Raw genomic sequence first — 12,834 nt, 5'->3', positions numbered from 1 at the left:
TAATCTTCCGTCCCGTTAGAGGTGACCCACCCTGTATATTTAGTATACATGATATAGGCTTGCAAACGTTATTCACGACGGCGTTTCCGATAAAACAGATGTTAAAGATGTCCTCTAGCACGAAAAAATCTTTAATTTAGTCCGCAATTCCGGAATGTCAGACGGAGTATCGGTCTGCCTTCTTCAGCATTCCCCATCTGTACGCATCAGGTGGGTGGCGTTAGGTGTGGTAAGTGGCGATCTCCCAAAATGATCGCGCACTATTCGAAGAATCATCCTGGCCATGTGGCAGGTTGTCCCGTCCTGCTGAAACCATTAGTACAGTCACTGAAGGTGGATATGTGCTATTACCTCCGATTTCGTTGAACCTCCATCGATTTGCATGAAAATTGGTGAGTGGTTAGAGGATATCTCAAGGAACAAAGGTGACATGGTGCCAACTTGCGCTTTTACCCTGGAGGTGGATGCCACCTCTCCTCGTGGGTGAAAATTATTTTATTAAAAATAACCCCAAAATTCGATAGAGGGACAAATTATAAGCAAAATTTGTTATACAAATTTATTAAAATAAATCAAAACTTTTGAGTTATTAAAGATCAAAGATTTTAATTTTTGTTGAGAAAAATGTATGTTTTTAACCGATTTTTCATAAATAACTCAAAAACTATAAGTTTTTGCAAAAAAGTTATTATTATCAAAATTAAGGCTAATAAAGAATCAAATCAACTCCTTACTAGAAAAACCTTTCAATGTTAATTAAAAGTGAGTTATAGGTAACTGAATGTATTTTTCTTTCGTCGAGTACACAAATTTAAGTATTCAAGCTTAAATACCGGAAAAATGGTGCATTTTATAAGATAGACTTATTTTTTGTCAAAGTTCATAGAGTGTCATAGTCAAAGTGTCATAGTTCAATATCTATCAAATAAGCCCTCGAACAAGTTGATAGATAGCATTAAAATTTATGCACCAAAAATGTTTCAAAATGTATCTTTTAAAAAATTTTCCAAAAAATGTTATTGCTTTTTTGTAAATAACTCCGTTAATTTTTAAGATGTAACGTTCGCCTAAAAACTAATTAAAATTTGATTCCAAGAGCTATTAAAAAATGTAAAAATTAGTCTTTTAAACCTCTCACTTTTTTAAAAATAAAAGGTTAAATGGCCCCGGTTACATGGTCCTCGCAGCAAAATTGAAATATTAAACGTTTCTATCTCGGTTCTTTTTTCCTCTACGGAAATAGTAAAATGGATAAAGTATTTGGAACAGAAAAAACTAAAATTTAGTTATATATTATTTATTACGTATATTGAGTATTTTTGGAGTTATTATCAAAAAAAATGAAAAGTACGATAATTTTAAAAATTCTGATTTTTTTAAATTATATCTTTTTTTCAAAAATATGCATTCTAAACCCGTCAAAATTGTTGAAAGCATTAACTATTTTAACCTAAAGAAAATCTTGTGAGAAATGGCGTATGTTTCATTTTTCACTTTTTCCTAAAAAAATCGAAAGGGTTCTCTTATTTTCATCATAACTTGCTTAATTTTGATGCTATTAACTTCTACTGCAGCTCATTTGATAGGTATCCCGAAGTACTTTGACAAGTGCTTAACAAGTATATTATATAAAATGCATCGTTTTCTCGTTATGTAAACTTGAATACTTAGATTTGAGTACTCGTCGAAAAAATATACATTCAATTACCCATAACTCACTTTGAAATAACGCTAGTTTAGTTCTTTAAGTGGAAAGTGTATTAAATTTTTTATTATCTTTAATTTTGGTAATAATATCTTTTTTATAAAACGACATAAGACCCATGAACGATCACATCAATCACATATTATTCAGATTATTAATAATCTATCTCTCTCGTTTGTTATTTATGAAAAAAAAAACCAGCAAAATATGTGATTGATGTGATCGTTCATGGGTATTCTTATTCTTTCATTTTTCCGACTATAGATATAGTCGGTTCGCTAAGCTCAGACACAACTGGCCAGTGATTTTAGTAGGTAATTTTTTTGTTTTTGACCAATTTTGCCAACTTTGGCAAAGTTACTAACTATTTAGTAATTCTTTTTTTGCCAACTTTACCCAGTTGGCAAAATTACGTACTAAAATCACTAGCCAGTTGTGTATGAGTCTAGCGAACCGACTATATGCTTAATTTCATCAAATTTATATTTGAGATACTCGAAAACACAGCAATCGTTGTCATACTTCAGCATACTCAAGTTTTTTGGTGATATGTGATAAATATTTAAAATATAAAAATCCTATTTTTAGGGACCGTAATTCTAACAGAGGAGGTAATGTTATGTTGGGATTCTTTGACCCAAAACATGTGCATAAAACTAGTTATCCGAATGGATCAATCATTCAGGATACTATAGTCTATTTAAACGCTGATACTGCAGAATATTGGCAGTTCAATGTAGAGAAGTAAGTATGTTAATATTTAAGTCTTAAAATTTAGTATACCTAGACAAGGAAAAAACTCAAAGTCAAGGAATAACTTAGACATTTACTTTGCTTTTATTGGCAAAACAAATTGAAAGATCTCACTCAACTGATAACGAAACAAATCAAATTTTGCCGGCGACCGAAAAACGCTGTATGCAACGTCTGGCATGACGCTGTACGCAACCTATGGCGTCTATTGGAGACCACAACCTGATGCTGTACGTGACCTACGGCGTTTATTGGTAATCACAGCCCATAACATATATCGGGACTACCTTATATCGAAAACCCATAACGGGTACTTTTGTACTGTACATCTCATCTGTATAATTATTCTCTTTGAACTCGGTAGTAATCCATTGTTCAACTTCTTTTTCTTCCAAAATAATTTTAATTCTATACTTCCATGCAGAATAAGTAGTGCCATTCAAAAGCTCAATATTAAATGTATTATTTATTGTACTTGCCATATTTTATTTCTATAGAGAAATGGGCATAACCCGTTGTCTGGGCACATAACCTGTTGTTTTGGGGATTAAAACGCTTGTTCATTTCTTCTTAGTTTTATTATATATTCCAACTTATACTGATTACTAGTTTGATTAATAGCATGTGCTGCAGCACATTACCTTCAACATAACCTATATTTCACAATCCCGCCTGTCATGTCATTCTGCGTTACTTCACTGCCACGGAACACCATAAATATTATCAAGGAAATATTACCGTATTACATTCTACAAAACTGTTGATGAATTAGTGGAATAGATTCCTAGCATCGCCTGATGGCATGGACAATCCTCTTTTATAACGGGTAAACCAAGAAATACGTATCAGAGTATGGTTAAGAGACTCCAATTAAATCAAAACGAAATACTCCAGGGTAATAAGCTGGAAATAGACCATGTTCGGGACACTCAAAGATCCAGGTAGCTGACTACTTTTTTAGTTATTGTAGACCTATAGGAAGAAAACAAGAAAACCTACCTGTTTCCTTTCTAAAGTTCGCGTTCGTTTATTTTGCAATTTTCGAAGCAACAAATTAACTTTTTAACTTTCAAAAATCGGTATTTTGAAGGTTTTTCAATGTTCTAAAAAATTAAATTTTGTAGTTTTATGTCAATTGTTTAGCTTTTGAATAGGGTGCAAAAAATCGAAAAAATCGCGATTTTTGCAATAAATTGTTAATAATTAAAAAACGGACGCGAACTCTAGGCAGGAAACAGGTAGGTTTTCTAGGTCTAGGTAGGTCTACAATAACTAAAAAAGTAGTCAGCTACCTGGATCTTTGAGTGTCCTGAGGAAATCCTTATTACCCTGAACTAAAACCGTCTATGTTTATTTTGATATAAAATATTATTTTTAGAATGATTTACACGAAAGATCCCAAACACGTTTCTACGTTTTGCCAAAGTGGTTGTAAAGCTATTGCTGACACAAGTACAAATGAAATAAATGGTCCATCAAAAGAAGTTAATCAAATTCATGAGATTATTAATGCTAAACTACAAAACGGTAGATACATTGTAAGTATAATAATTCTAATTATTAGAAATTTGAACATGCGATGCATCGTCTTTGAGTAGATTTTTATTTATTTATCGAAGTATGGTGTTGTTCTTTGCCTATATCCTTTCTTAATAGCAAACGTATATCCACCTCTATTCTCTCTTAGTCCAGAAAGCCACTGTGCATCCGCTAGGAAAAATATTCCGATTCGGATTTTTTGCACAATTTTACTCAAAAAGGACCTCTTTTAACAAATGTGCATGTTGCCAGGACCAAAAGTGGGTCAAAAATTTTTTTAAACGTTTTTTTGTTTTTTTTTCTTAAAATTATATTTTTTGCAAGGAACAAAGTTTTTTTAGGTTTTTTGGATCATTCCAAACTTAACAGAAAAGGTCTTTAGTGACATTTTTCTAAAGTTGATAGTTTTTGACATATAAGCGATTAAAAATTGGAAAATTGCGAAATCGGCCATTTTTAACCCTCAAAAACTATGTGAAAAACTGAAAATTTGAATGTTGCCAAGGTAGGTAGATATTCATTAAACATCGATTGATGAAATCCTGAAGAGTTCTTTGCAATACAATATTCAAAACTCCTTTGTTTTTTAATTGCTAATCAAGCGTGCGCGACACTATTTTCCACCGACAGTACAGTGCAAATGAAGGGAATAAATTCGTTATTTCGTAAACCGGCGACTTTAAGGTAAAATCCCGAAACAGGTCGATTTTTATGTTTAAGTTATGATATTGTGGCATATATGGTATACTAGTGACATCATCCATCTGGGCGTGATGACGTAATCGATGATTTTTTTAAATGAGAATAGGGGTCGTGTGCTAGCTCATTTGAAACGTTCTTCAATTCTCTATTCAGTTATATAATAATTTATATAATTATTTATACAGGGTGTCCTTCTACTTCTTTTTTGTCAAATAATTTAATTTAATAAAAATTTTTTGGACACCCTGTATAAATAATTATGTAAATGTTTACATTACTGAATAGATAATTGAAGAACCTTTCAAATAAGCTACCACACGACCCCTATTCTCATTAAAAAAAAATCACCGATTACGTCATGACGTCCAGACGGATGACGTCACTAGTATACCATAAATGCTACAATATCATAACTTAAAAATAAAAATCGACCTGTTTCGGGTTTTTTCCTTAAAGTCGCCGGTTTACGAAATAACGAATTTATTCCTTTCATTTGCACCATACTGTAAACACATGCAACGGTGGAAAATAGTGTCGCGCACGCGTGATTAGAAATTAAAAAACAAAGTAGTTTTGAATACTGTATTGCACAAAACTCTTCGGGATTTCATCAATCGATTATTAAATAATATCTACCTACCTTGGCAACATTCAAATTTTAAGTTTTTCACATAGTTTTTGAAGGTTAAACATGGCCGATTTCGCAATTTTTCAATTTTTAATCGCTTATATGTCAAAAACTATCAACTTTAGAGAAAAATCACTGAAGACCTTTTCTGTTTATAATGATCCAAAAACCCTAAAAAAAACTTTGTTCCATGCAAAAAAAAATAATTTTAGGAAAAAAACAAAAAAAAAAACGTTTAAAAAATTTTTGACCCACTTTTGGTCCTGGCAACATACAAATTTGTTAAAAGGAGTCCTTTTTGAGTAAGACTATGCAAAAAATCCGAATCAGAATATTTTTCCTAGCGGATGCGCAGTGGCTTTCTGGACTATCTATAGTTTACATCTCTGTGAAAGGAGATACAATACATAAAAGGGGATATCCAAGGAGATCTCTGGTCATTCTCTGGTTGGAGATCTTCCTTGTAGTCTTCGGACTACTACCTTTACTTGGATAATAAGTCTCTCCACGTTTTCTATATCTGCTTTCATAACATGTCCAAAGTATTTTAATTGTTGGAGTTGGATTTTGGAACCAATGGCTCTCCAGGAAAGTCTGAACCTTTAGCTTATTTAAGATTGAATTATTTGTTCTGTGGTCGGTCCATGGAATGCGTAACATTCTTCTTCAGCAGGACATTTTAGTGAAATATATCTTTCTTTTCGATTGTCTCAGGGTCCAATATTTACATCCGTATGTCGGTATTGGGAATATAAAGTAGTTCATCAACCTCATTTTTAGAGTTCGTGAAATTTGAGAGTCCTTTCATATTTTGACCATCTTTCCTACGGCGACTTTTGCTAGATGACATTTACGTTGTAGGTATTTCTTCTTCTAGTGCCCCTGTATTTGTGATCAATGATCCTAGATATAAGTATGAGCTCACAACCTCGACCCGGTCAATGGTGGTTATGCGTGGATGATTGCTATGTCTGTCCACTATCATAATCTTTGTCTTTGATATGTTTATGTATGCTTTTGATATGTTTAAATTATTCTATTTACAGGTAAATTGTGATGCTATTAATCAAATGCCTAAATTGGATATATATTTGCGTGGACAACCATTTAGACTTGGAGGAAAGCAATATATAATGAAGGTAAGAGGAATTTTGTTAATAAATCTGAACAAGCGCGATAAATTCAGTCGTAGGCAATTTAGACATATTTTGCTTAATATTTTGTTTTTCATTTACTCTTCTAAACTTGTTAACTTTTATGGTACCTATTGATTACTCTCAACAATGGTTACTCTCCACCTTTTGTGTTATCCCTAAAAATACAAACGCTAAAGATTACAGTGAATGCCGAACAACATCATTAATAAGTCATGTTTTCAAATTAGGTATTCTTGAAAAAATCCATGATAGTCAATTTGGGTTCAGAAACGTAGTAGGAATCAGATATTCGTTATTTTCGTGTAGATGTGCATATTTATTATATTGATTTTGAAAAAGCATTTGGCAAAGTAAGACATGACAAATTATTCGAAATTATAAACTCTTACTGGAATCAAAGATCAAAAATTGTAATAGATAACGAACCAACCCAGTCCAGAAATTGAAATCCGGAGAGGAGCTAGGCAGGGATGTATTATGTCTCCATTACTATTGAATGCATATAGTGAATCTATTTTTGAAGAAGCATTACTGTCTGCATTACAAAACAAACAGTTTTTGTGAAAAATATGCACTGAAAATGAACATAGAGATACTAAACAGATGATAACTAAGAAAACTAATATTAAAACCAATATACGGTTGGGAAATATACCGATAGAAAGGGTTGATAAATACAAATACCTGGGAACCTGGATTTCAGAAAATAATGATCACACAACAGAAATAGGACCCAGCATTGAAATAGCAGGAAATGGGTTTGTAAAATGTAAAAAATCTCTGCAAGAGAAACCTTACATTAGAATTGGGAGTAAGATCTCTGAAATCTTACATGTTTTCGATACTGCAATATACAGCAAGATACAGCGATATGAAATGCTAAGAGTGATAATACAGAGAAATATAAGATGAGGAAGGAGTATAATATGAAGAAATGAGTCTACCCCAAAATCCAGACAGCCAAAATCCCGACAGCCAAAATACCGACAGGCCAGAATTCCGACAGGCCAAAATCCCTACACGCCAGAATCTCGACAGGTTTGATAAGTTCCTTTTTAACATATAATTACATTTATTTCTGGTTTTTTGTTTATGGCCATAAGTATTTACCATTTAATATGAACTAATTTTCTAAATAATATTTCTAAGATGGGTTCTAACATGGAATTCAATTTTTTTTGCCAATTTATAGTCCAGTAATATATGTATAATCAAATCCTGATTTCAAGTTTACTTTCATATAATAGATATTATCATGTCACTTACAACCTTCCATTTCAGTAAAAAGTTTTATATTATAAAATGAAGTGTTTAATGATTTTTTCTTTTAAAATACATAAAACGTTCGTTTTACTTTCTGTTTTGACTTAATTTGATTGTAAATGAATCGTACCGCATGGGAAAAGTTATAGCGGACGGACTATAATAATTAGTACCCGTATTTAGTAGAGTAATTAATTTTTCAATTTCAATACTCCATAATATGATTTGGGGAACAATAAATATTCAAAATATAGTGGTCGGGATTTTTGCTTATGCGAGGATTGTTGCATGTCAGGATTTTGACCTGCCGGGATTCTGGCGTGTCGGTGTTTTGGCCGTCGGGATTTTGGCTGTCGGGATTTTGGGCGCCACCGGAAGAAAGATAGTGTCATAGTTGAAAAATTTAAGGGGATTGTTTGTTTAAATGCAGTTTCATACAACTCTTCAGAGTATCGATAGATAGAATAAAAATAGTGACGATAATATCCAATTTCCGATTGGGATGCGGCATTTAAAGAAGAAAAACAATACGCATTACATTTCTGATATGACCTAAATGAGCTCAGAGACGAATAAACATTGTTTACATATTTTAACGCATCTTTTCATTATCTTTTTTGGTTATCGTAAATGTTCACAATAAAAATAAACCAGTCTTTTCATTTAGAATGCCACAAAATTATTTTACTTCAAATTATTACAAAACTGATACAATAATAACGCTAATAAAATATCGATATTTTTTTTCTAGGAGTCTAATAAAACAAGCACAACATGCGTTTCGGCTTTTGTTCCTGATGACACTATGGGAAGAAACACATGGATATTTGGAGGGGCATTTTTGTCTCAATATTACACTATTTACAACATAGAGGATAAAACCATAGGTTTTGTCAGAGCAGCATAATCTGAAGCTCTACGTCTATTACTACTTTAAAGTTTTTACAATAAATGTACTTATAACTAAAATATATAGTTTAAATAATAGAAATCATATAAGCTGATAATTACAAGTATGTTTAATAGTAATCGATAATCTGTAACTGTAAGAGACATTTTTGTAGTGTGAATAAATTTAAAAACATTGCTTTAGTTTTTATTTAAAACTTTTAATTATGTGTTCCTATATTTTTATACTTAAAAACTGTTTATCGTGAAACAGAAATATAATTGGCGCAGTCAGTAGGATTGACGTGCCTGTCGCAAAAGTATATTTTCGCATTTAGTGCAAAAATTTATTCGGTTTTACAATTAGTTGTGATATATGGTGCATATAAAGATTCAGCTTCAGTCAACATACTTTACAGAAATTAATGAATCGAATTGTATAATTTATAATGAACCAAAAATAACGAAAGTAATTAAAGCGCAGACAATGGGGTATTTATATTAAGATTGGAAAAGGAGCAATGACGCCAATATTGTCCAAAAAATTAGGGAAATCACAGCGACTACGATGGGCAATATCACTGTAATTAAGCGAAACCGCCTACAGTGGGCAGGACATGTAGCCCGGGCCCCTGAATCGAACATGATAAAAAAGATACTAACAGCTCAACCCGTGGGAATGAGAAGACGGGGTAGACCAAAGTTGAGGTGGATGAACGGGGTAACAAAAGATGCCGAGAAGATCGGAGTCGGCAAGTGGAAAATGCAAGCAAGGGACAGAACAGAATGGCGTAGAAAGCTTGAGAAGGTCGAGGCCCTCTAAGGGCTGTAGCACCAAGATGATAATGATGAAGATGGGCAGGCCACGTGCTCAGACTTCATAAAGAGATACTTGTAAGACTGGTATGGGAGGAGATTCCTACAGGCAAAAGACCACTCGGACGTCCCAGAATGCGATGAAGAGATAACATCCAAGCAAATCTCCAGAAAATGAACATTCCATTTGACCCTAGGTTGATGGAAGACCGAACGAATTGGAAAAAAGTTGTACAGTCAGCCAAGGCCCGCTCAGGGTTGGGGGGCATCCATAAACTACGTCGTAAAAAATTTGAACTTTTTAATACATCCCCCTCCTTCGTCGTAATTCGTCGTTTACAGACGACCCCCCCCCCATATCGACGTCGTCATTGCAGTTCACGACTCCCCTTTCAGTGATTTAAAAAAATTTAATATTATTTCTGTTTTTTTAATCAACCTTGAAACTTTATTTGCGAATGTATCATAACAAGAACAATTAAGGGAGTAGGCGCAAAATCTTGGTCCAATGCTATTTAAATGCATTTTTTTTCGAATCCTGAGAAAACTAATAAATTTACTATTTAAAAAATATAACGCAGAATGAAAGATTACATTATTACCGAGGACTGAAAGTCCCTTAGAATAAACAAAAGGTTTCTTTTGAATGAAATTTTTGAACTTAAAAATCAGACTAAATATTCTCTTTTTTATCGCTGTAACTTATTAACATAAACATTATAGATGTTTTCAGAAACTTTTGGTTCTCGGTAATAATGTAATCTCTCAATCTGCGTTTAAATTTTTCAAAAAATTTTATTCGTTTTCTGAGTATTCGAAAAAAAAATGAACGCATTTAAATAGCATTGGACCAAGATTTTGCGTATAAATCTTCTCTAAGTATAAATACGACTTACTAACTAAATAGAACACAATATTTTATTTCCATTCATTCTTTCAGAACTATTTTTTCACACACAGTATGCAGCACATAAATGAATTAACAATTTAATATTGTTTGCTTCCAGACGTTGTCCTGTAGTATATATAGAAGCGCTTGTTTAAACCCAAAGAACAATATCTTATTTTTTGTTGTACTGTACAAAAGTGCTACCTAATATTATTTTAAGGCTGTGACTGAAAAAAACGAAATGTATGCGATAAAAGTATCTATAAGAGAATTCTTTTTAGTTTTAACAAAGGTGTATTTATTCGTAAACGTTTTGTTTTATTTTCAATTTATGAATATCTGATACTTTAATGCTGGTGTAGCGCTACTTGGTGATTATGATGAGATTTATATGAGGCACCATTTTAAAGTACATAAAATAATTTTTTTCATTTAGGTATATTTTTATTTTTATTTAATCAGGCAATCATACCGATTAAAAGTAGTCCTAAAATCTACTAGGACCTAGAATCTTTCTATTAAATGTCAGTTGCATATAACTAAATACGCATAGAAAAAAGTTATAGAACAATAGTCCAATCAACAGCAATTTTCTCGTGGAATTTTGAGAACCAAGGTCGATTTCCTTTGGATTTAGGTACCTAGTAGTTATAACCTTTGTCAAAATCTACCCTATGCTGAAACGCGCTTTTACCCTGGAGGTGAAAACAACCCCATCTAGGGGAAAAAATTTTAATCAAAATAACTATGGAAATCGATAGAGTGACCAATTCTGAGTAAATTGTTCTCTATACAATTTTTTTGCAAAATTGACATTTTCCTAGTTATTTGCGATTGAAAATATGCATTTTTCATTGAAAAAACTCACGTTTCATAACCGTTTTTCATGAATAACCTAAAAAATTTAAACAAAAAAAATTCATTAAGAACAAAATTGTAGGTAATAAATAAACAAAAAGAGCACTTAATCTCAAATAACTCGAATATGGTGCATTTTTTTGGGGAAACTTAAGAAACATCTTTTAAAGCTCCAATAAAAGTTCTGATGAAAGTTTTTGCATATTAACTGGCTGACTTTTGACAAAAATAAAGTTGCTCTCTGCTTTTTTCTTTTTGAAATCTAAAAATAAATTAAACCCTCATCGTTACAATCCTAATAAAAATGAATAGCTTCCCACTTGAAATTAACTTTATTTAGGTATAATTGATACGATCCATGTGATTCGACCGGTTTGGAATGTTTAGTTTAGAAAAAATAGTGATTAAATCGAAACTAACATTTTTAAAATTTTAAAAGAAAGTACATTTTTGTTAAATAAATCTAAAAGTATTCATAATATGAAAAAATGTTTTAAATAATTGTAGAATTTCTTTTACTCGAAATTTTTATTTTTTTAGTTTTTATATCATGAATACTTTGAGGTTCATTTAAGAAAAATGCACTTTTTTTAAATTTTAAAAATGTCATTTTCGATTTAATCACCTATTTTTTCTAATTTAAGCCTTCCAAATGGGTCAAATCACATTGATCGTATCAATTATACCTAAATAAAGTTAATTTCAAGTGGGAAGCTATTCATTTCTATTAGGATTGTAACGACGAGGGCTTAATTTTTACATTTCAAAAAGAAGAAGGCAGAGAGCGACATTATTTTCGTCATAAATCAGTCAGTTCTTATGCAAAAAACTTTTGTGAGAGCTTATTTGACATATTTTTTAATTAGCTTTAAAATATGTCTCTTAAATTTTCCCAAAAATTGAACTACATTCGAGTTATTTGCGATTGAAGGTTCTCCATTTCGAGGTTGTTCAAAAATAACCATCTTTTAAAGAGCAATAACTTAGTCGTTATTGGGTTTACCTAGGGTTTTCTGACGCAAATCTCTTTGTTTTTTATTAGCTACAATTTTATTTTCAATGGTTTTTTCTATAAAATTATTTTTTTAGCTATTCATGAAAAACGTTAGCTTTTTCAATGAAAAATGCATAGTTTCAATCGCAAATAACTTGGAAAGTGTCCATTTGGCAAAAAAATTTTATATCACAAAATTTACTCAGAATTGGTCACTCTATCGTTTTCCATAGCTATTTTGATTAAAACATTTTCATCCCCTAGATGGGGTTGTTTTCACCTCCAGGGTAACAGCGCAGTTCAGCATAGAGTAGATTTTGAAGAAGAGTGTCAACAGAGCTTAAACCCAAATTTTCATTAAAATCGGTGTCGATTCTCAAAATTTCACGGTTTTACAGTTTTTTTTACCGCTGATGAATGGTCTAAAAAGTGTGTAAAAAATGGGGAAAATGGTCCACAAATAGCGTGACTATAGAATTTTGAAATATCGTATCTCGGATACTATAAATTCTAAAGACTTAAACCAAACGATATTATGAAAGTAAAGGATACAATTTTTTTCTGTGGACCAATGCTTATACTTATGAGGTTGTATGTCAAAAAATGCACAATAACTACCTCTTAAAACCCAGGTGTTGTCAG

The 12,834-nt window shown here is 31.9% G+C and overlaps 1 protein-coding gene across 1 annotated transcript in view; it reads left to right on the top strand.

Moving 5' to 3' along the window:
• Positions 1-8,834, top strand: part of LOC126887461 (lysosomal aspartic protease-like) — a 53,943-nt gene extending 45,109 nt beyond the window's left edge. The window contains exons 6-9 of the mRNA XM_050655004.1: positions 2,294-2,449; positions 3,837-3,996; positions 6,374-6,466; positions 8,499-8,834. Of these exons, the coding sequence (XP_050510961.1) occupies positions 2,294-2,449; positions 3,837-3,996; positions 6,374-6,466; positions 8,499-8,654 (565 nt within the window). The 3' untranslated portion in view covers positions 8,655-8,834. The remainder of the gene's footprint in view (positions 1-2,293; positions 2,450-3,836; positions 3,997-6,373; positions 6,467-8,498) is intronic.
• Positions 8,835-12,834: the final 4,000 nt, after the last annotated feature.

Source organism: Diabrotica virgifera, chromosome 6 (assembly GCF_917563875.1).
Source record: "Diabrotica virgifera virgifera chromosome 6, PGI_DIABVI_V3a".
Classification (NCBI taxonomy): Eukaryota; Metazoa; Arthropoda; class Insecta; order Coleoptera; family Chrysomelidae; genus Diabrotica; species Diabrotica virgifera.
This window is presented reverse-complemented; position numbering and strand designations above follow the sequence as displayed.